The sequence below is a fragment of the Oryx dammah genome, unplaced genomic scaffold (assembly GCF_014754425.2).
Source record: "Oryx dammah isolate SB20612 unplaced genomic scaffold, SCBI_Odam_1.1 HiC_scaffold_12, whole genome shotgun sequence".
NCBI classification, from domain to species: domain Eukaryota; kingdom Metazoa; phylum Chordata; class Mammalia; order Artiodactyla; family Bovidae; genus Oryx; species Oryx dammah.
Window position 1 is genome coordinate 24,902,196 of NW_024070196.1, and position 25,029 is coordinate 24,927,224.

The 25,029-nt window shown below is 32.8% G+C and overlaps 1 protein-coding gene across 1 annotated transcript in view; it reads right to left on the reverse strand.

The window, feature by feature from the left end:
• The window catches only part of PCDH10 (protocadherin 10), a 45,884-nt gene that overhangs the window by 16,990 nt on the left and 3,865 nt on the right, over positions 1 to 25,029 (reverse strand). Inside the window, exons 2-4 of the mRNA XM_040250507.1 lie at positions 23,683 to 23,741; positions 23,028 to 23,134; positions 14,838 to 15,143 (exon numbers count right to left, since the gene is read on the reverse strand). Coding sequence (XP_040106441.1) covers positions 14,838 to 15,143; positions 23,028 to 23,134; positions 23,683 to 23,741 — 472 coding nt within the window. The remainder of the gene's footprint in view (positions 1 to 14,837; positions 15,144 to 23,027; positions 23,135 to 23,682; positions 23,742 to 25,029) is intronic.

Genomic DNA, 25,029 nt, shown 5'->3' on the forward strand with positions numbered 1-25,029 from the left:
TACCTACTCCAGTATCCTTGCCTGGAGAGAGGAGCCTGGTGGGCTACGGAACATGGGGTCTTAAAGAGTCAGACACCAACAAGCAACTAACACTTTCACTTTCACGCAAAACTGAAGTGGAAGGCAGAAGACAAAAAACAGAGAGAATCATAAAGTCATGAGAATTATACTGGAGAGAGTCCAGTGAATAAGCCATAAACAAAAAGTAAAATTTGGGCGCTTTTCCAGGCATTATTCAAAAGGGTTTATGACATCATTTTCTAGTTCTTTCTGACTTTGAAAGACAAAAGTCTAAAAACATAAATATAAGGCTGACTGAGAGAATCAGGTTTACCAGATAACAGGATTTTAAAGAAGAAAAATGAGGTAGGAAAAACTTTGAGCTTCTGTCTGTAAAGACTGATTTATGGCAGACATAGATACCTAGTATATCTTATAGAAAGACAAATTTTCCACACTAATAGACTCTTTACATTTACTTTGTGTGATAATTTTAGAGCTAGAGTGTTTGTGTCTCTCACCCAGAGCTATCAGAACTCTTTGGAATAACAATATCCTGCCCAAGGCCAGAATTTACTCTAAAGGGTTAGTACAATTGTCAAAATTCAGATAAAGTCAAATTGGATATGGCCATCTGTTTGTATCATTTTTAAATTTTTTTGACTTGAAAAAATATGTTTTCTATTTTTCTACAATATGAAATATATTCTACTGCTTTCTGTATGAAATACAAATCCGTTGTTCCAAAAAAGAGTATTCTTTGTCAGATTATTTTTACTGTTTATTGTACATAATCAATATCTTCACTCACTGGAAATGCAGAAGTTAAGTAAAATAATGAGAAAATGAAGTGTTAAAAGTTATAACCATGCTTTGTGACTAACATCATTATGAAACAAATAAACTTCAGTATTTGCTGTGCATTATGCCTTTGGTTCCCTTCTATGCATTTTATTGGTTTCACAGATGAAAAAGGAAAATAGTCATACTGTACTTTTAAAGCATATATATTATGTGAAAGAATATATAGTGCAGATGTAAAATAGTGATATATCATGAAAAGAACATTTGGAGTCTGATTTTTCTTTGGGAGTAAAAGAAAGCATAATTAGTTCTATTTAAACCCAGAATTTAAATTTTCTCCATACTCAGGCTGATGTCATTGTTCCAATTTTAAGTGAATATATGGTTGCCTTGAACACTTAATGAGTGCTTCCTTTGGGCCAGGCACTCACTGCTTTAATATGTTAAATAATTTAATCTCCACAATGAGCTTTTGAGGATCTATGTCACAGATGAGGAAAATGAGTTCCAGGAAGGTTAAAGAAATTACAGAGGTCACACAGCTAGTAACAGACTGGGTCAGTATGTGAACCTTGGCAGACCGGCTGTCTAACTGGAGCTATTAAGTACACCTCACTTTTTTGACATGAGGATCAGAATAAAGATCCACTCTTGTAATTTTGTAGAAAGCTAAGCGTCCAAAGGAAATACATGCATACTTTGAGAACAAAATCAGAGAATGATGTCTTATGAAATTAACCGTTCCAAACTATCATATAGTCAAAATGAATAAAATTAGTGATGCTTAGAAAACCCTGTCCTGAAAATAATGACTATAGTATTTTTAAAGTACTTACTAAGGACACCACAGGCTTTCCTGGAGGCTCAGGGGTAAATAATCCACTTGCCAATGCAGAAGACACAGGTTCTATACCTGGGTCGGGAAGATCCCCTGGAGAAAGAAATAGTAACCTACTCCAGCATCCTTGCCGGGGAAATCCCACGGACAGAGGAGTTTGGTGGGTTAGAGTCCATGGAGTCACAAAAGAGTCAGCTACAACTTAGCAACTAAACAACAACAACAAGACACCACAGTTCAACTAGGTGAACAGCTTCATAAAGAAAGAAGAAAACTTTTCATTGGCATTGTAGTATGCCTGAGATTGGTTCATTCAGTTTTTCAAAATTATTTCAAAGGAGGTTTGTATGAGGTATTATGAGGTGTGGAGTGGAGGGATATCAATAATTAAAAATGCTTTTGCATGTTTCTAACACGGCCCAGAGTAAATGTCACTGAGATGACCCAAACTCAGTTTTTTGATCTGTGCATGAAGCATAGTGTCCTTACAGAGTAAGGATGCCCAAGATTGTGATCACCAGTAATAAAGCTGATCAGATGCCCTTTACACATTTTTCAACCAGAGTTCTCATAATATTTCCTCTGGATATCTTCCAGGAGTACTTCCGTTGATTCAGTTATTACATATTTTAAATTATGATATCGATCCTATTTTCACATCACTCTGATGAGTTCACGAGCCAAAATCATCTTCATATTTGGCCAGCCTTCAGAACATTCATATAATCTAGATCTAGGGCAAACAAAACTGAAGACCACCATGCCCCAATAAAGTAGGTCTTCAATAATAAGTTTTCCTGAATGTGGGTCACACTGTTTGGGAAGACATGTTTGAAACAGCTGGTTAAAAACCTTTTTACAGTTTTAAATGGCCGTGGCATTAAAGAACAGTATTACAAACAAAAGTACCTATGGATGTCTACCCCTCAGAATTAGAAAGTAGTTGAAATACGAAACACTTTAAAAGATTTTTTAAAAGACATAGATTTAAAATTAATTTCAAAGCAATAGAATATGCCCTTTGTGAACTACATTAAATGTTTTTGTTTAAAGTGAAGGCAATATTCCACAAAACTAGATACCTTAGCACACTTTTTATGAGCATTTATAAGTCAATTTCTATAAAAAATTCCTACAAACATTCCTACAAAATTCCTCCAAACTTAAAATAATTTAAGTTCTCCAGAATGGTGTTTCTAGATTTTGGGCTCAGTTTTAAGTACGAGATGAAAATGAAATTATTCGTCAAGTATTTTCCTAAAACCAATTCTAAAGTAAACTTGCATTTAAAAATGTATTGTATACTTTTCCCAGTAACATTTAAATAGTCAATATTTTGTTATAATGGAGAAATAATTATCTTCCCATCATTTCATAATTTTAAAATGTATATTTCTCAAATCTTCAGCTTAATTCAAGTTCAAAGGAGTTAAATTCACTCCATTTTACCAAAAAAAGTCATTGCCACATTGTCTAATACTAAACCCCCTTTACCTATATAAAACTGAGTGGATTTATATAATCATAAAATATTTTAAAATAATTTTAAAATTATGTACTATAACCTGAAATTCATAGAGCTTATTTTATCACCCTTGACTGATGCGAATAACTATCACCTTATTTCATCTTCTCATGCCTATATTAAATAGGCATTCAGTAGTAGTTGCTACTATTATTAAATCTAGCATTAATGTTTAGCTAACACAATTCTCCTTTATTTTTCCTTTCTTAAGTGTGTAATGAATTCATGCCTCCACATTACCATGCTAATGCTACATTTTAATTTACTCTCCAAAATAATCAACCCAAGATATAATGATCATATATAGCCTGTTTGCTATATCTTCCAAAATAATTAAGAAAGCATATATCACTACTAGGTTTAAGGAGAGTAGGAAACTTGATCTTGAATCACTAATGCTGGCTGTTTCATTTTATTTGTGAGCCACTTCATAGTAACTAATACCAAGGGTTTTCCTTAAAATTGCTCAACAGAGGAAAATATAATAATCTAAAGTAGAAAATTCTTATTATAAGAGAAACAAGCCAACTCAATGAAGAAAAGATCAATATTTGATGAAGTAAGAGATTTACAATATTTAAAATATCTTCATATATTTGAAATCTATAGCCATGGGTTCTTTTAAAAAAAATATTATTATATAATATGAAGTCTTAAATCTTTAAGTCATAATACATACATTTAATAGACAAACCCAATGGTATTTATTGCACATACATAAAATATACTAGACATTTTCATACTCAGATTTTGCATTATTTTCCCAAGTTTCCTTCTAAAACTATGATTTCTTAATTTCTGTTCCTAGACATTTAATCATTCATTGCAATTCCAGGTGTGAGACGGGAAAAAAAGGATTTAAGAAACCAAATATTTCCCTTCCAAAATTCCAAAGTAGAAAAGATAAGAAGTCATCTACGTAGAAACAGGAAGGGAAGGAAATATATAAAAGCACAAGGCTTTCTCAACTGCCTTTCTTTTCTCCCCTAGCAAAATTGAGCCTCATGCCCTCACTCCTTTCAACCAGGCCCAGTGTCAGAAAAGCATTCTTCGGGAATACATCACAGGACTAGAAAGTGCTATTCCACCAAATCACAGCTGGCATATGCATACGTTTGTAGTTTGTAAAGCTTTCTCAGTAATGTGTTTCCATATCTCTCAGGAGCAAATACCAATGTCGGTGTCAGGATATTTACCATAACATGCCATTTAAATCTCTCAGGTTTCAATATAGATCCATTTTTTTTTTTTCTTTTCTGCTCTCAATAAAGACAGATTAACTGATCGCTATCTTATCTGTGTCATATTTGTTTAAACACGTAACATTTGCTTTGTTACTGATCCCTTTTTCTTCGCAATCTGCAGTTCTTCAAACTTTTTAGACTCTCTTCAGATATGCTATTTTCCAAAATGTTAATCTCTTTACTTTATTCAGAATCTCCTTTAAGCATCTTGGTCTCCAGTTTACCACGATCTTCTAATCGAGACTCAAAGAAATGTGAAACAGAGACATTTCAATTTTTCTCCTCTGTTGTTATAATCTGGTATTCAAGTCAACATGTTTAAATATTTGTTTCTGTAAAACACTGCAAAGTTAACAGAAGATTATGTTTCAATAAGAAGATATAATGAGCTATATCAAGCACTTTAAAAATATTAGATGGGGTAAGAACTTTGAAGATAGTAAGAGAAATGTCCAAGGAGAATATAGCCTAAGTAAATTGTCTATTTAGCTTACACATTGATATATTTTAGCTATATTTGCTTTCCCTATTTTATCAGAGAGAATAACCAGCTATTATATTCTAGTTAACTTAAGTATACTGCACTATTTATTCCAACTATATAAAATTTTATAACTAGAAAAACTAATCTTTGGCTAGGTAACCCCGTGAGTGGTAGTAACTGGAAGGGGACAGAATGGTGGACTTTTTAAGATGCTAGTGATGTTCTGGCTACTAGAGTCAGTGCTCAGTTAATGTGCTTCCAGGCGACACAGGTGTGCTCCCTTTCTGAAAACTTCTTGAGTTATCCATTTGTGATTTTGGTACTTTTCTACATGGGTATGATATGCATGCCATGTCTGTCCAATATACATATCATCTATTAATTAAAGTTTTAAAATAAAGATGGGTTTCCATCAACAAACTTGACTTTATTCATGAATAAAATTAATTATGAATGCAAATAAGAGTTATGAGAAAATTATAGAAGTTTGAACAATGACCAGACAATGAACAATAGCAAGAAAATTTTTAAGCAGAGAGAGTATTCTTGTGGTTATGCTAAACTTTAATAAACCTGCTGAAATAGTTATGGATTAAACAGTAGGGTTTCTGGATTTGCTTTACAAAATCTGAATGAAGAGAAGTATATTAGCTTTTGGATGAAACAAATTTGGCCGAGAATTGGTAATTGTTTAAGCTGGAGAATGTGGAGAGTTTAGTAAACTATTCTCTTTTTTGAATAAGCTTGAAATTATCCATCAATTCAAATGTTTAAAAACCTAACTTAGTAGAGTGTATGGGTTCTACATAATATTGTTCTCTGTTACCATTGTTCTTATCAAAATGACTGAGCTAAGTCAAGAACCAATATATATTCCCCCAGGACAGATCTAGATTCATGATCTCCAGTGCAATTGTCTGATGAACAGTTCTATGGTAAATAAAACTTAAAGCCACATTACTAGTCACTAGCAAGGGGACTAGTTCCGGCATCAGATTTATTAAAGATGTAAAGTACAATAATTCTATAGGTCAATCTTCAGGTTTTCTACATACTTCTAAAAATAAACGGAGAGCAACTGTCAAACTATAACATTAACTTTCTTATCTGAGGACCTACCACCATTTCAATTAAACCTACATGAGAAGTATTTTATCTTAAATACACCATCAAGTGTACATCATCAAGACATCTTGCTACGTATACTTTATCTACTGTTGCCATTTTTGACTCAAAAACTTTCTACCGTATGTTGCCCTTTGAGACAAAGCCCAATGGTGTTTAGTTAGGTATAAGAAGAAAAGTTTCTCTACCCAGGATGATTAACAATATAACCCAGGAAATATACATTTGATATTGAGTTTATTTTATGTATTACTTCTAGGCTTAAGTTTTTCTTATCTTTCAAAACACTGATTTTGGAAATTTCTGACAAAAACATTTACAAATATGCTTTTTATGGAATAATACAGTAATTATCCAAATTTCAGCTGAAACATAGTTACTGGCATATATATGAATCTTGGAATATTTGATGACAAACTAATGTCAGTTTTCTACTTTGTGTAAAACATGCAGTTAAATATCCAACACAAGTGATATGAGAATCTTGTGTGGGATTCTGGTCAACATCAACATTGAAAAAGAAAAAAAGCCCTACTGATTACAACATTTTTACAAGCAGTAAAAATAATGTCTTCCTTATAATATAGACATCAATTTTCTCTACAGAGTCATGCTTAATTTCGCTACATGATATAATATGAACTGGTCCTCAAAAGTACAACTAGTAGTTTAAAAACAAATAAAGGAACAACCAAACTTGATTGTATCACTCATCTGTTCCTCAAAAAGCACTACACTATCATGTTAAACGGCTTCTGATAATGAAGTAGCAGTTAGTTAAATAAATTTACTCTTATCTTAAGCATAATCCTTGTTTATTCTTTCTCTGGAAATTGATAGATACAATTAAAAATTAAACTTAAATTAAAAATATAATGCTTCTCTATGGGATACATATATGCATAACTGTATCCATACAACAGAATCATGAAAATAGGACACAGAAGATATATTTATAATCACTTGTTTAATTCAATGACTTAAAAGCTATGCTTGATGATTTAGATAGCACTTTAAAGTAAAGGTTATAAAACTTTTATTGAAATAAAGTTCACATATAATCTTTTAATCCCTACAGTTAAAAATAATCTATCTCTAGGAGAAAGAAGTGCCTAGAAGTTAAGTGCCTAGATATAATGTATAAACATAAAGTTGTGTATTATATCAAAGAATAAGAAATTAAGACCTGATTTTTTTTTCCTGTAAATTTTATACCTTACGACTTGTTTTTATGCATGTTATTTTGTATACGATTACATTTTTGGGTTGAATGTTTCAAATCTTCTATACTGTCCCCACCTAAACTGATGTAGGTTGTTAGAAATCATTAATGCAGTAATTAGGGAATCTTATTGGACTTTAATATAAAACTTACAAGATTATTATTATTAATGTTATTTGGGAAACATTAAGTGGATCCACATTATGCTGAGTTTAGTCTTGACTCAGTAGTATTATTTAATCTTGAACAATGAACCTTATGGTCCAAAACAGTTTCTAAACTACATTGTCTAAATGATGTTATCTAATTCTTATTAAAAGGATTTCAGAAGACGCAGACTCACTCAAAAAAAGTCTGGCACATTGAGTATTGAACAATGTTTAATGATATTTATAAGCAATTGAAGTTGTAAATTCCAGACTTATATACAATATCTTTATAAATTAATGCATTTAAATTTTGACCCATGATCTTCAGAATGATGAGGCAGGAAAAATTCCCAAGTAGATATTCCTTTTGATTGATAATTCTATTTATATTTTAATTGATAATCTTCCTTTGTTAGGCTCATGTGATGGACAAATGCTTATATGGATTTACTTCCAATGTACAAAATAAGAAAGAGGATGAAAATGATCTGTAATATAAAACGAGGTATATAAATAATATTAATATGCTAAATGTTAATTCAATAAAATGCAAAGTGTGCACAAAAAGAATGGTTTTATGTAGATAAAGAATCACTTACTAATCAGTGTAAAACTTTGAATAAATATATAAATTAGTTTTATTAATTGTCTCTTCTGTATGACCTTCAATATTTTATTTAACCATGTATCAATGAATTGAAAAATGTAATTAATAACACACAAATAAACACCTCCTACCTGGGAACTAAATAAGAAGAATAAGTGACTGTAACAGAGCAAAGAAAGGAACATACACTAGCTTTAAAAAATGTGAAAGATGAGAGCTTATGTATGAAAGTTGCTAGTAAGTAAAACATAAAGTATTGTTTTACAGACAGAAAGGGGAGCAATTAAAATTCTAAGAGAGTTAAGAAATAAAAACAAATATATTTCTTCCTTAGGATATGAATTCAATTCTTCAAATAAATCAAAAGAAATTTAAAATCTTAAGGTATTAAAAAAACATCATATTTCACAAAACACTTTTGTTAGGTGTATTTCAGTATTTTGAATGAGTTCAAATTCTGTCTTCCCTCATAAAAGCTTATAGACACTATTTAGAGAGAAATATAAGCAATTTAAAACATGTTTTATTAATTGAATAAAGAGAGTTGCCTGTTGTTCAGTCGCTAAATCATATCCAAATCTTTTGTGACCCCATGAACTGTGACCCACCAAGCTTCTCTGTCCATGGGATTTCCCAGGAAAGAATACTGGAGTGGGTTACCATTTCCTTCTCCAGGGGACCTTCCCAACCCAGGGATCTAACTCCCATCTTGTGCATTGGCAGGCAGATTCTTTACCGCCGAGCTACCAGATAATTTGCCTAGAGATATCAAAACTGTGTGTAGTTGTTTAGTTGCTCAGTCGTGTCTGACTCTGTTGTGTCCTCATGGACTGTAGCCTGCCAGGCTCCTTTGTCCATGGGATTTTCCAGGCAAGATTACTGGAATGGGTTGCCATTTCCTTCTCCAAGAGATATCAAAACTGTGTGTAGACGTGTGTGTAAATTAAAATACGATGACAGCATTAAAGAAAATTTGGTTACTTTAATAACACTTATTCATCCATTAATTCATTTCCCATCACATAATTACTTAGCACTTATAATATGCAGAGTTGCATAATGAGTCTAAATATGCCAAGAAAGTATCGGCTACTAACTAGTTTCACCCAAAGGCACAAATTTTTAAGTGACATATTGTAAGAGAAGCACTGCTGTCTAAATAAGTAAAATGCAAACTGTCCACAGAAATTGCCAGATGTATAGATTTAAAATGAACTGCTCTGTTTCATATCTGTACCTCAGAAGATATTTGCATTTTTCACTTTAAATCATATTAGTTACAGAAGATCATTACTCAACAACTAAAGGAGAAGAAACAATATAATCTTATAACATCTCACTTATCTAGAGTATAGGAAGGTTCCAGTCAGCTGCTGCATCAGTTAACTAGAATAATGATATGAATTGTGAATAGATTACAATTTTTCAAAACAGTGCAATATTGTAAAATTCAGTGAACGTTGAATTCTAACAGTAGATATATAGAGAATATGAACTAGGGTCAGGTTTCTTCTGAGTTGTCATACGTTTCCTGCTCACAGAGTTGAGGTGAGTGAACTTTTTTGACTATGAGAGATTAATTTATAATTACAAAATAAAAGAATTTAATGGAAAAATAGAAAGACTGGTGTGATTCAAAGACCAGAGGTTTGTCACAAAGAGATAAACTAAAAAAAGGAATAAATTAGTTAGGCTCGCAAATCTAGATGTATTTTTATGAAGATTAGTGAGAGAACAAAAATCTCAGAAGTAGGATATTTTTTTTAAAAAGCAGTACAACTTGAAGAAAAAGTGAACAGAAAAAAACATCCATTTTAAAAAAAGAAAAAAAAATATTGAAAAAGATGTCCACTCATTTAGTAATGTATGGACCTAAAAAACAAAAATGTTAAGAGGCCACATATAAAAATACCTTTTGTGGAATTTAATATTTGGTAAAATGATACTATGTTTATGACATTAGAGGAATATACAAATCCCAAAGAAAACACTATACATGGATATAAGGGTTATCTGTACTGCTAAGAAAAGTCATTTTATTTTGAATTCTATATATGCTCCTACACAATCTTGACTTCAACACTTAGAGGGCAGACTGAAATAATGAAAGGATTGGAAAAGGTGGGACTCAGCAAAATATACTCTACAATTTTAAGAAGTTCTAGGTAGAAATAATATAGATACAAAAAAGAATTTTTTCCTAAAATGATGGTCACCAATGAAAAGTCTAAGTTAAAGTGACAGCAGTATTTTAAATGCAATGTTTCCAAATTCTGACATCTTTTCTTAACACTATGTTATGTATGATTTGGGTTGAAATTTCAAAAGGGCTCCAAAGTAGGCAAAAACAAAGTTAGTTCAGGAGACAGCTAGAGAAATTTTTTGACATGCCTGGACCACTATAAATGTTATTTGATATGAAAACAGAATCAATTGCAACACTTTTCAATAGATGGTTTCCTACAGTCCTAGGATTGCAGACAATTTCATGGATTTAGGATTTTTAAAAGTCATATCAATGTAGGCTTTTTCACTCTATTCAATATAATTTATTTTGTATGATTCCTTAAACAAATAAAAAAAAATATTTCACAAATACATTTTAGATGAAACTTCATTAGTCATTTATCTTATAACTGTCTTCAATTCTTAGGGAACAATTATGTTTTTGACAAGAAATCAACAGGTTTCCAAAACACAAATCTTTATATCTTTAGTACTATATTGTTTAGGCTGATTTAAACTGAAAGATATACTTGCTTCCAGACAAAAAAAATCTGAAGGGATAATGTTCAAAATGTGAAGCCAAAATCATGAGTAAGAAAGATTACAAAAATAATATTAAATGAAAGTGAAGTCGTTCAGTCGTGTCCGACTCTTTGCGACTTTTCTTTGTAGCCTGCCAGGCTCCTATGACTCATTTGAAAAGACCCTGATGCTGGGAAAGATTGAAGGTGGGAGGAGAAGCGGACGACAGAAGATCAGATGGTTGGATGGCATCACCGACTCAATGAACATGAGTTTGAGTAAACTCCAGGAGTTAGTGATGGACAGGGAAGCCTGGAGTGTTGCAGTCCATGGGGTTGCAGAGTCCGACGGGACTAAGCGACTGAACTGAACTGAACCGAGGCTCCTCTGTCCATGGGGATTCTCCAGTCAAGAATACTGAAGTGGGTTGCCATTTCTTTCTCCAGGGGATTTTCCCAACCCAGGGATCGAACCTGGGTCTCACGCACTGCAGGCAGACTCAACGGTCTGAGCCACCAGGGAAGTCTCCAGTACTAAATATACTATTTTAAATATTGGGATTTTCTAAATTACATTAATGATATAACTTTTACCAGTTATATTCTTGAACTTAAATTATTTTTATGTTCCTTATTTGCTTGGACTATCTAGATTGCTTTATGTTTAACTTATCATTCACTTAATAACATGTTTATAGTTCTAAAGAAATTATTGAATTCCATATGAAAGAATATAAGGAATTTTAAACTCCAGAGAATATTTTTATTTCATTTTAGCAAGTGTTGAAACAATTATTAACTTTATTAAAAGTTAGTTATATTATTTATTATTCTAGTAAAAATTAAAGGTAAAGCTAAGCTAAAATTTACTAACATTTAAAAATAAAATCTAAACTCTGTATGACCATACTCTACATGTTTAAATTTATTTTCTCAATCTTTTAGTGTATTCCTTTGAGAAATCTACAACATAACACAAATAAGAGACGGCATGGTCGTAAAGTGCTCATGACTAATGACGTTAAGTATTAAAAGATAAGTTCAAAATTACTCCTGATTAAAAATAGTAAGTTCCATTTCATTAAGTGCATTGTATATGCTCTTCATGGATCTTTTCTTATACATTGAAAAAGGAAGAAATAAAACTGAATACAGGTAGTTATTTAGAAACACAAAGTATATTTTTAAAACATGTATATACACACTTTTGTGTAAAAGTTGTTTTCCTCCAATTTTTAATTTTAACTCTAGCAATCAGAGGTGTAGAAATGGAAAGTTCTTGGGTGCAGACAATGACCTCATTTGTATTATGAAGTGTATCACCATTTCCCTGGGATCATTTCTAAGTGATAGTACTAGCCTCATAAGGGTTTTTTTTTTTAGGGCTTCACAAAAGTAACTAAATATACAGGTACATTTTTTAACATAAAAATGTATATTATGTTCATTTAAAAACTAAATGTATGTTTAGCAAAAGTAAAACTGCTTTCTCGAGAATTATTTAAACACTTTGATTTTAAAAAAGGTATTTAGTGCTAATTTTTAGTTTCTTTAGTAACATAAGGGATGTGCTTTTCAACTTAGAAGATGAGAATATTTTCATCTCTGATGATAAATGATAGACATATTAACAGCTACCACTATGTGAATTTGGGGACAAAATACTCAGGAATGGATGGTTCTGATAGTTTGTATAGTTAGATTAAGCATAAAATTGACTATGCTTATTAAGTCAGAGGCACAAGGTAATTTTAAAGATAATTTGTGTCTAAGATGACATTAAACACTGGAAGTTAAAAAAAGTTCAGATATGACTAAAGTTATATGAAGAACTGAGGAGAGTATAAATAAAAACAGCAAGATAGCTAATTTTCTGCTTCAGTTTCATCCTGGTCACACTTTACCTCAAATCCTAAATTTTGAGCAATGTGAGCTGAGCTGACTAAAACAGAAGACATAAATTGCTACTCAAAATTAATTGATTATAAAACACGTCTGGAAAATATGCAAAAAAATCTTAATTTTCTTTGTAAAATAATACATGCATTCTTTGATTTCTAGCAGTACATATAACTGATAACATATTTCATAATCCCTGAAATCAAGGATCTAAGTGAAAATACTAGATTCCTAAAGTAGAGACATTGGCATTATAATATATGCAGCATTAAAATTTTTATCAACAAAAAATGTTACCATGATTTTTAAAAATAAAAAGAACTAGTCAGTAGAGAAAGACTTTTATAGATGTTCAAAATTTCAGTTCTATAATGTAAATGAAGCTTCATCAAGGTTGGTATTCACTAAGAGTTAAAGAGGGTGAATTGATTTCTCACTATATTTAATGTAGAATTACCAGGTAATATATGCTAACAGAAAATATTGTATATTTATTTAGAAATACACATTTGAATTACTCTGAATCATATACACTTTGAATTTTTGCCTTGACATTACTGGTAATATATTTCTGTAGTTCATATTCTTACTTTAAGTGAAACACTAGTGAGAATATGTGGTTTTAAATTTGGAAAACTTTGGTAAGTAAAATTTTAAATCCAAAATTTAGTTTGAGGGGCAAATAGTGAATCATAGTCCTTATTTATTAAAATTTGATTTTAAGCTCCTTTAAATCATAGTGTATGCAGATGTGTAAGTAAAACATTAGGACTTTAGCATCCAAATTACATCTATAAGATATTTTGTTAGATAGTTCAACAAAATACCTTCTTTAAGTATTTGTGCCCTCATATTTGATAACTTTATAAAATGAAGCAAAACAAATATCAATAATTCATGAGAGGCATAATTATTTGATTCTGAAATGCTAACATACTATGTCATTCCTAAGTAATTTGAAAAACTGAATGCAATCCTTCTTAATACACAATTTGATCATTGTTGCTATCAGAATGCATGTATTCAATGGCAGATTCACATTTTTAATCGTAAGATAATAACTCTTATTATCAATATCTAGAGTTGTAGTCATATCCTTATCCTCCTTGTATTTAATCCATGACTTTCATATTTACATAAAAGGGCTAAATTCTTCTGGTTTTTTCTTCCATATAAGTATTTTTTTCATCCCACTTCATAAGTCATAAAAGAAATGATATATCTGCAGTGGCTCATTTTTGTTTCTAATTTATAGTAACATTATTTTTATTTTTTGCACTGGAAGATGAAAGTATGAAAATGACATGTACATTGGATTTGCTGTACAAGATAAAAATCATTTTTTGATTAAGTTTTTATAATTTCCATTCTTATCATATATTAGTTGATGTGGTTTGATCAAAATATTGAATCATCAGTGGTATTTAACCATTAAAAAGTAAAGATTCCTTTATAGCAGAGAATAAATGGAATAATTTCCTTACCAAGGCCCTCAAATAAAATATAATAAATAATCCTAAAGCATTTGTTTTTCAGCTGATTGTATAAAATAATCCACTTAGAGACTAGGGTCCCCAAATCGAAAGAGCTGAGTACAATTATCAAAGTCTCAATATTAGAAGAAGAACCTATTGTTGTAAATAAATGAATAATATTGCTGTATTGATATGCTTTCATCATGTAGTTCCTCTGATTCTGATAAGTGACTTGAATCCATGCCAACATATTACTAAACTACGCAAAATTATCAAACTGATGGCTGCAGTGTATTCTGAACTTAGCCTAACATGTTTAATGTCTTTATGGGAAATGGACAAATGCTGGTATCAATAAGCAAACAAAATTTCTCTGTGAATTGTGTCAAGAGACGTTTTTCCACCTTATATAAGCCCTTCAAAACACATGGAAATCAAGTAAACAGGTGAGCAATACTCAAAGGAAATATGAAGATCATTTGAAAAATGTTTTCAACAACATCAGAAGTTATGTTTGATTTAATATACTAACCCAGGAACCTGTCTTCTGGTTAAGTATATTCGTTTTTGTATTGTAAAGTGCTGCCTGCATCCCGGAGTCACTTTTATCTTTGTTTTTGAAAACAACCTGAATTCTATTTTTACTCAGAAGAAGGGCATGTTGAACTTTATTTCCTGAAAGGGAAGACTTTGATACAGCCTTTTATGTAATACTTACTCAAATATGGTGGTTTGTAAGGCGCTCGTGTATTAGACAGCAGTCCATCCAGCTCCTTCCTCTCCAGGGTGCTGTGAAGGGCCTTCTCTTTGCCGAAGGTGGAGAAGGACCTCTCCGCCCCGGGCTGGGCTTCTGGAGTTTCAAACACTTCAGTGTCTGGAACAGAGTCCATGCCAGGAACATGCAGATTGCTACGATAATCAGCAGCCTGGCGTCCATCAGAAGGGACAAAGGAGGGCATCCAGCACCGATCTGAGTGGCCAAGTGCTTTACATTCCTCGGTGCAGTTGGAGAAGAGATCCATACCTGTGAGCAGAAAACAGAGAAGCTACGGATGGAGGCTTTATCAACACAACCAGCTGCTTGTGTCTGTGCTCAGCCGCTCAGTCATGTCCGACTCCTTGTGACCCTACGAATTGTAGCCCACCAGGCTCCTCTGTCCCTGAGATTCTCTAGGCAAGAATACTGGAGTGGGCTGCCATACCCTCCTCCAGGGAATCTTCCCTGCTTAGAAGTGAAAAATTACAGGCAATGTAAAGAGTAATGGGTAAAGGTATCTTAACAGATTTTTCTTGTGTTAACCTGACAGAAGCCCCAAATCGCTTTATATTATTTTGTAGAGGGTAGGACTCTTGGCAAACAGGGTTTTGAGACAGATGTTTCTGAACTGGTCAGGATGTTGAGGGAAAATATTGACTCTAAATTATTTAAATAATTAGAAAATAGTGAGAATGAATATTAAAAAAAGAAAATCTCTGAAATTCGTAACAGAAAAAATAAAACCCAAGTGGAAAGCCTTCATTACCTGTAATTTCTAATGATGATAAGTCATATTTTTTTCCTTAGAGACAAAAATGGAAGAAATATGGGAAGTGCGAGTGATATTTAGATAATAAGATCTAGACATGAAATAAAAAGTGAAATTCAACAGAAACATGGCATACATATCGATACACCAATAAATGATAAGAATAAAATAAGAGTGGCCAAGAGCATACTTTTATAGATTCTTAGAAAATGACTTCCTATAAGTTATTTTTCAGTGACACTCTTGTAGTCCATATTACTACAAACTGCTTATCATTTACCACTTAGACAAGCCCAGAACAAATGACTGTAATTAGTGAAACCAAGGTAACCAAGTGCAAGGTGAGTCAGCTGCAGACGCTATTGACGAATACCTTATTACTTGTTCTATATTGGAAAACACTTGTCCCAGACAACACAGAAATGTTTGCTTACTGATCCTAGAATACCAAGATTTCAAATGACATCTTCAAGTTTCATTGTCTCCTGTAGACTGACAAGAATACTAACCATGATATTTATGACCCAAGAAAGCTCACTCAGTCTCTTAAGCAAAATATCATTTTGGGGCACTACAGAATACTATCTTGTTATTCAATTTGATAACTAGCATTATGTAAAAAAGTAAGCACACAAACAAAAATCACATTTTAATGTGTTTCTAGACAGAGCAATGCATTTATTAAATATGTTTAAAAATAGGGTCAATTAGAAATAACCAAAGAGTGATTATTCTGTACGTCAGAAACTCTCAAATGCATGAAATGCCTGGTGTGAAAAAACCATGGATTATTTTTTTAATCAAGAGAGTGTAATGAAAACACTTGATTGTTTCTTCTATAAATATTATGAGTGATTTGAGCTCTTGAGCAAGTTTTAGTTTGTAAAATCCTGACACACAATAATTTACTTTTTTATATGCATATGTTAATGGCTCTTTATATAATACAAAGAAATAATTTTTTCATAATTACTAAGCCCCCAGATTATCCTCAAGTATTCTGGAGTTTAAAACAATTAATTATGTAAATTGTTTAAAGATATAACACCAAACTTCTTATCATATATTAATCTCACATTATAATGACTTTTTAAATTTTAAATTAAACTGTGTATAATGCTGGGGCTTTCCAGGTGGCTTATTGGTAAAGAATCTGCCTGCCAAGCAGGAGATGCAAGAGAGGGGAGTTTGATCCTTGCACTGAGATCTACTGGAGAAGCAAGTGGCAACTCACTCCGGCTTTCTTGCCTGGGAAATCCCATGGGCGGAGGAGCCTGGCAGGCTACAGTGCACGAGGTCACACTGAGTCTGACACAATTTAGTGACTAAACAGCAGCAGCGGCAGCATGTATAATGCTAAATCTGACTTCGATTATAATAATATATTGATAATTGTCATGCATAAACCCAGAACTAAATTACTCATCAGTGCATTACTGAGGAACATAAACGTGAGTTGAAGCTGGGATAAGGAATCAGACTAAGATCAGCAAGTAAAACAGGTCAACTATTTTCTAGACACCAGGAAAGTTAAGTTATCTTATTCTTATAAAGAGATAGGTATTAGAAAAAAAAAAAAAAAGAGAGAGAAAGGGAAGACGAATATCCCTGATGCACACTGACACAGCAGGTAACTAGAAGCTATAGAACCAGAGAGATCTGTATTTTGATTCACTGTACTCTAAACACTCCCTATTTATAGTGTGATAAGGAATAAAAGGTCTTTTTGATAGATAGAGGTACCATTAAAAGTCAATTATGGGCAATTATTTAAAAAATAAATTTATATCATATTAAATTTGAAGTTGATGGAAAAATTCAAATATTAAGATAGAATTATATTACCAGATCCTGATAAAGATGGGTGCTAATGCAAAATTTGGAATTAATACAATTTTTCATCACATAACTGATAAAACCCTTTCAAATATACCTCATGAGACCATTAATAATAGTATTTCACATCTTTTTGAGCACTGTACCCAAGGATTCTTATAATTCTGAATATGATAATCACACAGAAAAGTTTTAATGATCTAGTCTCTGCATTATCTTTAAGATATTTGAAGGTACTTTTATGAGATGTTAGAAGGAACTTTTATTAGAACTTGTTTTCATGGCTAGTTGATATTCAATTGTGCTAAATTTTTTCTCTTGAAGTGTATGGTTTTCTGCCTCTTTGACTTATTAGAAACAATTTTTTTAATCACATAAAATGTATATCAGTAAATTTCAAATAAGTTTTAGGAATATTCATTGAAAAAAAATTTTTTTTCGTCTCAAATGTATAGTTTGAGAACCAAATAAATTGTGCCCATTACCTGGCCTCACCTTAGGGAGCCACTGAAAGATGAAAATGACTTTATCTTTTTTTCATATATCACTAGTTCACGCATTAGAGAAGGAAATGGCAACCCACTCCAGTGTTCTTGCCTGGAGAATCCCAGAGACAGGGGGCCCCCGTCTATGGGGTCGCACAGAGTCGGACATGACTGAAGCGACTTAGCAGCAGCAGCAGCAGCAGCAGCAGCAGCAGCAGCAGACCCCATTAAGTATACTATTTTAATGACCAGACAAGCAGAGGCATGTTTAAGTTTTTTTTTGTGGTGGTCAGTGACTGCACAAAGGACCGGAATGCCAAGTATTTCAGTACATGGGACATTTAAAAATGCGTATCTTCCACACTGCTTTTGGAAATTTTTAACATCTCAGGTTGAAGGCCCAGGAGAAAATAACTTCAACATCATTTATTTTTCTCATCCAAATGCCCTTGTTTTAGAACCTGTGAGACTTGTATAGCAGAAAACTACAGGCCACACCTGAGTTATGAAGTTTTGGTCATTCCTAAAGAAACATTTCAATATACAGATTTTATTTGCAATTTCTTGCAATTTATTTTTTTCCACTTCTTGGAAATGGTCTGTTCTACATGGCACGACAGCTGAAGTGATAGACTGCCTGTTATATAAAGATATATTTAAACAAATTTTAAAATACATCTTTTTACACTAGCAAGTAACTTGATCCCTTATAGTCAGAGGCTGTGATATTACCACTGAGAACAAACTGTGATTTAAAAAATGTAATTATAGTCAATTTGTTCTGTTTCCTGATGAATTCAATATAATAAAATTACATAGATCTTTCTCATGTAACAAGCCTTCAAAAAATGTATTTTTTCCCAAATATGATAAATTAGTTAAAAAAATCAACAAACATATTTTTGAGGAAATTGTAAGTCTTCTTTTAATTATTTAACACTGGAGAAATTAGAGATATTAAAAATAATCACCAAAATTTCTGTAGTTTTTGGTTTGGTTCAGGAGCAGAGATTTTACAACATAATTCATCTATGAAAAAATCAAAACATGCACATCAAAATTTTCCCACTATCTAACATATTTCAATATGTTTATATTTTTCTTCATTTTACCTTAATATTTGTCTTATATCTTTTTCAATTGTAAATGTCTCTGCATTACCTAGTTGTAGCTCATATTTTCACCAGAAACCTGAGCAAAAAGCTTTTGCTTATTCAGACTATGGTATAAATTCACCTTATTTATAAAGCCAGAAGCTAACTGCCAATATCTAAATTCTTATTGGAGTTGAGAAAGGGAAACTTTTAACTTTATGACAGGCCGAAAATTCATATTGATATTGCGGTAGTAGTACAATGGCTTAATTTATTTCATGCTATATGTTTTTCTACTAGTATGAAGACACCGACAATATAAATCACTTTTTAAATTTATAGTCAAGTTTTGACCATGTGTCACGTACAAGTCTCATAATAATTAGTTAAGAAATAAACACTTTTAGAAGCTAACATGCCTTTTAAATAAAAGAAAAATTTAGAAGAGAAATTTGAAAATTTTCAGGTAAACTATAACAAGTAACATTAACTTATGAAGGTTTTCTTCGATATACATTTTAAGAAGGTCAATTATTAAAAATAAATTCAAATTTAATCTTAGTGTGCACATTGTAAGTACTTAATAAATGGGTGGGGGGAAACAACTACTTACAGCTAAATAGATCTCCTTAAATCTACCTCCAATAATACTAAAATGTTTAAGACTATATAGCTAAAAATGTTGTATCAGTATTTAAATCTGACAAAAAAAATCTATCTTTTAATCTAACGGTATTATAAAATTGAACATATACCAGTTTCAAGTTCACTTTGGCTTTTTTCTTTTCTTTTTTTTTTTTTTTTGGTTATTTAAGCTGTGATTAATCAGTTTCTCCCCTTGTGATGGTTTATGCAAGCATTTACCACATCTCCTTGGACTTCTGCCATACCTAACCAATACATCAATAGTGCACTGAAAAAAACGGAAAGCACCTTGACAAGGCTATAGAAAGAAAGTGCCACAGACCAGTGGTCAAGTCGAAGAGTTCCACACATGGAGCCAGGTGCACTGGGAAACTGAAAAAGCTTATGTGACTCTCTGTGCAGCTGCCTCCGTGTTTAAAGCCCTTCTATGAACAAAATTGGTGACTGCAAATGGCTTAGAGAGGAGAAAAGCAAGTGGGGCGGAGGGAGAAAGAACAAAAAAGAAAACTGTTCATAGAAGAATAAACGGAAGGCATATCCAAATAAATAAATACAAATTAATGTTAACACAGAAAATGAAAGTGGGAATAAATAAAGACTTAGGAAGCTTAAACAGGTGAAGAACTAAGCTAAATAGTGTATGCTATGTAACATGAAATGAGGTTTAAACTAGAGAATTCAGAATTCGTGTCTTTTCAGTGTTGTTTTTCCATGATAGTCTAACTTTCCCCTTTAAAACCTAAAGTTGAGTGGGATTTGCTTATTAGCTCAAAAGTTTTTCATACCCTAACCCTGGAAACAGATGTGTAATGAAGAATATTCTCTAAATATTGCAAAATTGGAAGATCATCAATATCTGGTTGTACAAGGAAATAAAGCAGATGTAACTGTTTGCCTGAGATAGGCTTAACTTTTAGGAAATTAACTCTAGCTACTTGGTGTGAAGTTTATAGTACACAACAAAGAATGGACTGGAAAAAAGTCATTAAGTAAAGGCATCTTAATTCTCTGCATTTAGGGTTTTATACTTTAAAAGGTAAACAATGCAGAATCATTTTAACAATAAAACTAGATATATTAAATCTGACAGCAATTCAGCACACAAATGTGTAATTATTTCTTAATACAAGTGTGTTAATACAATTCAAAAACAGCTATCACTATGCCCAGTATGTTGTGGCAATCCTATAAATGCTAATGAAATAGATCCACAGATTGTTAACTCTGTAATACTCTTACATGTTAAAAACCTAAAGACAGAAAAGAAGAATTTGCCATTTTAATAAGAAAAATGAAAACTACCCTGCTTTTATACATGTTTTCCAAACACAATTTAGCATTTAACATTTTCAAATGTTTTGACATCTCAAATAATTTGTAAGTAATCCTACCAAAATGGCAACATTGAGTGCTTGCGAAATAAAAGAGCCGCTGGGAAGGCACATTGATAAGAACATATTCCCATCCATCTTCCAAATTTAGCACTTTTTGCAGATGTTTATTCCTTTCTCTTTCTTCAGTTAAGTTATTATGGCTCATTATGTCTGAGGAACTAAACTAATTGAAATGTTCATTGAGACTGGAGTGCTACAGAAAAAAAAAAAAAGTAAGGGGGAGTGGGAAAGGAATAAAATACATCCACAAGGAAACAGGCAGTGGGGAATTTTCTCTTTTTTTTTAAATGTTAAACATTTTGTTTCAAAAGCTTTAAAAGGCTGACTATGAAATCAGAAACTGAAAAAAGGAATGAGCAATTCCAAACGTACACCTTTTAAAAGATAACAATAAATCATATGTCATATATAAGCCAAAAATGAAAGGGACTTTGTACTCAAATATAAACTTCTGGCAAGATCTGGTTTGTTGTCAGGTTCCCAGACACTAAATAGATGCTCTGTTCACTTAGCGTGAAGGCCCGCAAGGGGCAGGGACCTCCGGGGATTCTTGGCAGTTCTCAAGTCTCATTAGGTCTGCATATTAATGACTTGCAGCAATATAAAGAGACCCTTGAGCAGTCTTTTCTCCCCCTCCTCCTGCCTGCGATTCCCAAGACCAAGGCAGCCTCAGACACACCACACATGAGCCAAGAGAGAGCCCTGCAGCCACCATGGCTGCCAGGCGACGGTGGGGCGGGTACTGCCCTTTGACACACTGCCTCAACACCTTTCAGAGGTCCATGGAGTATGTTAAGGAATGAGTGCTCTCGAGGATCAATGTTACCTTGAAAATGAGAACCCCATCTCCCTATGGCTTAATCACTAACCAAAATAAACCTTAAAAGCTCAGGTGAATGAAGCTGAACCTCCAAACAGATGGGCGTTTTTTAGAAGTGACACAAGTTAGCTTGCCTTTGCATTGCTATATGTGTCAGATAAACACAAAACTCAGTTGAAAGAGAAAAAGTTTAAAAAAAATTCAAAAAGCATCCTTCATAGTTGAAATGCAAAGTAGAAAGAAAATCCAAATCTTTTGAAATTGTTCTCATTATTTTAAGGTACATATTTTATTTCTTTTCAGTGACTTCTTTAATTATTAGTAAGTAGAGTTATCAGGATCTATAAAACTTAAAGGGGACATGTATACAGGAAAAATGTAAAGTAAAATAAAGTAAAACAAAGTAAAAAATATGTATCACATTGTAACTCCCATCAGGGAATACCTTCAAGCTTTACATGCAAATATACCCATAGATCAACTTTTGAACATGGATCCTGTTGAAAATATGAGGAATGCTTCAGAAAATGTACATTATCAAATGTTTACTAATTTCTCAAAGCCTAAGAACCCCGCTTTGGAAATCCTGCTTTCAATCTATTCATGACTTTTAATCACCATTCCTTCTCTCATTCAATATTCAGTGATATGTAAAATGCATTGCTCTGGAAATGAGAAAATTTGGATTTTGGTTCCCAGTCATCCACTTATCCTCTTGTGACCTTGTGCAGGTCAACCAATTTCATTCATCTTCTGTTATTTCATCCATAAGCAAGTCTAATAATAGCTTAATTGACTGAAGACTGGGGACTGGACCAGGTGAGAAATCTATGTCCTTTGTATGCAATATAATTCCCGGAAAGAACATGACATAAAAAAGAAAAGTTTCATGATCTCACGTATTCCACAGTGAATTTCTAACTTTCATTCTCTAAAGGAACACTAGACTGTATTACAAGTCCCTTTGAGTATACAATTGTCAGCATAGGATGATACCAGTTTTCTGTAGGTTTACTAACACTAATAACTACCTAAAACGTCGTGCTCTCAGGATTTATTTTTAAAAAATCCACTATAAAAGTCAGCATCGCCCTTTAATCACACTTACCAGCTGACTGGCCGCGGTTGGTGGCGTCATGATCACTATCTCCCTGTTCACTGTCTCCATGACCACTGTCCTTAGAGCTTACTATGTCGGCTTCCTGGAATGCAGAACTAGAAGTACAAAAATGTGAATATTAGAATAAAAAAGATTGAAGAAACACAGAAAACATTCTTCTGCCACCACATGGTCACCTATGGTGCTGCAGATGCTTATAGCTCTTGATTTCTGCTTAAAGCTAGTTTTTAAAATCTGAAGCCTAACTCTCCAACACTGAGCATCAGCAGTCAGTTTGAGCCCTTAAGGCATGTAAAGTTCAATCATTATTCTATGATTGGAGCTAAGCATATGCTTATATCATTTTCATAGGACAGATATATATGTATATGCTGGAATAGTTAGAAAGATTATCAGAAGCAGTGTAGGAGTGTAAACTGACAAAATATTCAAATATACTCAGTGGTTGTATATAAAAGAAACACACCAATATTTTTTAATTTATTGTCTAGAAAACCTAATATAATCAATATTTATGTCCTGTGCTAATTGGAAATATTTTATCATTTTCTATTTTTATATTGAATAAGATACCTAATTCCTACTTTTAGTAGGTCGTAATTTGTCTATATACCAAGCTAGGAAAAAAAAAAGGAATCCATACCTGTTAACTCGGCGAGGTCTGTCAACTAGATAGCTGAGCTCTGCTCGCTGGTGTTTAGTCTAGAAAAAAAATAAATAAATCAAGAGCATTCGAACGCTATGGGTTTAACTAACAGTCTGATTTTGAGGCTAGGAACTATTTGTAGCTTAAGTAATTGTGTACATTTTTAAGGAATTTCTATGCTCTTCTAAGACCTCAGACTAGTTTTTATAAAGACTAGTGCTAGTAAAGGCAAGAAGATATGCAGATTTTGCATATCTAGATTTTCAGTAAAGGTTAAAAAGATACACAAATAAAAGGCCAATTTTAAGTGTGTGTGTGTGTATGTGTGTGTGTTTTAAGGAGAGAATGCAAATAACCTCATAGCTGGCCCTCATAAACTATTGTCTCCAATAGAGTCAACCTAGATATATGCTGCAGTCTTTCTTTCAGTGGCCTAAAAAAGTGTTTAGGTGCATACTGGTTGACACAAGAAAAACAGCACGCTCAATAAGCAAAAAGGTTGTATATTTTATGGAATTATTTTGTTGTTTATTTTCAAAATGTGCTTAAGATACAAATGAGCTGTACAAATATTCATGAAAGTCAATGAATAATATCTAAGACTCAAAATAAATAAAATAACCTGCCAAAAAAGGAGTTCATAATACCCGCTTCCCTCCTGGCCCCAATTCTTTCCCCCTCCAAACACACTCTGCATTCTCCTCCCCGCCTCCACCACCCCACACACACCTTTTCCGGTCCAAACTTTCTTTTACAGAAATCAACTCTGTTCTCCCTCTCCCTCCCTCCTTTCAACTTTGCCACTTCTCCATCTTAAAGAAGGAAATCGGAATTGACAAGCCAAATTCTTTGATAAAGAAAGCCAACAGCAGTGATTCATCAAAAACGATGGCAAGAAGGTGATTATTAGCTAAAAGGAATATGTAAGACAAGAACTGTTGAAGCCTTTCCGTGAGTTTACGCTTACAGGGGTTTGTGCCAAAGCAACTTCATTCAAATTCACACTGTGTGGGCGTTGGGCTTCAAGAACGTCTGTAAATGCTGTCCAGAGTAGAACTGAAGGCTTTTTTTTTTTTTTGCAACCCGAGTTCAGAGAACAAGGATCTGATAACTCATTCACTAAAACATGCATTCGAGTTTAGACAACTGTGCAAAGTTAAACAATCTATAGCTTACTTTTACACGCGACTGAAGGCATCGATAAACAAAGCCAAACAATTAACTTTATTATGCTTGGGACAAATGCAAAGAGAAAAAAAGACCCTTGCCAGTGCCAGAAGGTCCCTCCCTGCATTTCCCTCTCCCCTCGGGCACTTTCTCCTTTACGTCCAGCTTTCTAAGAAG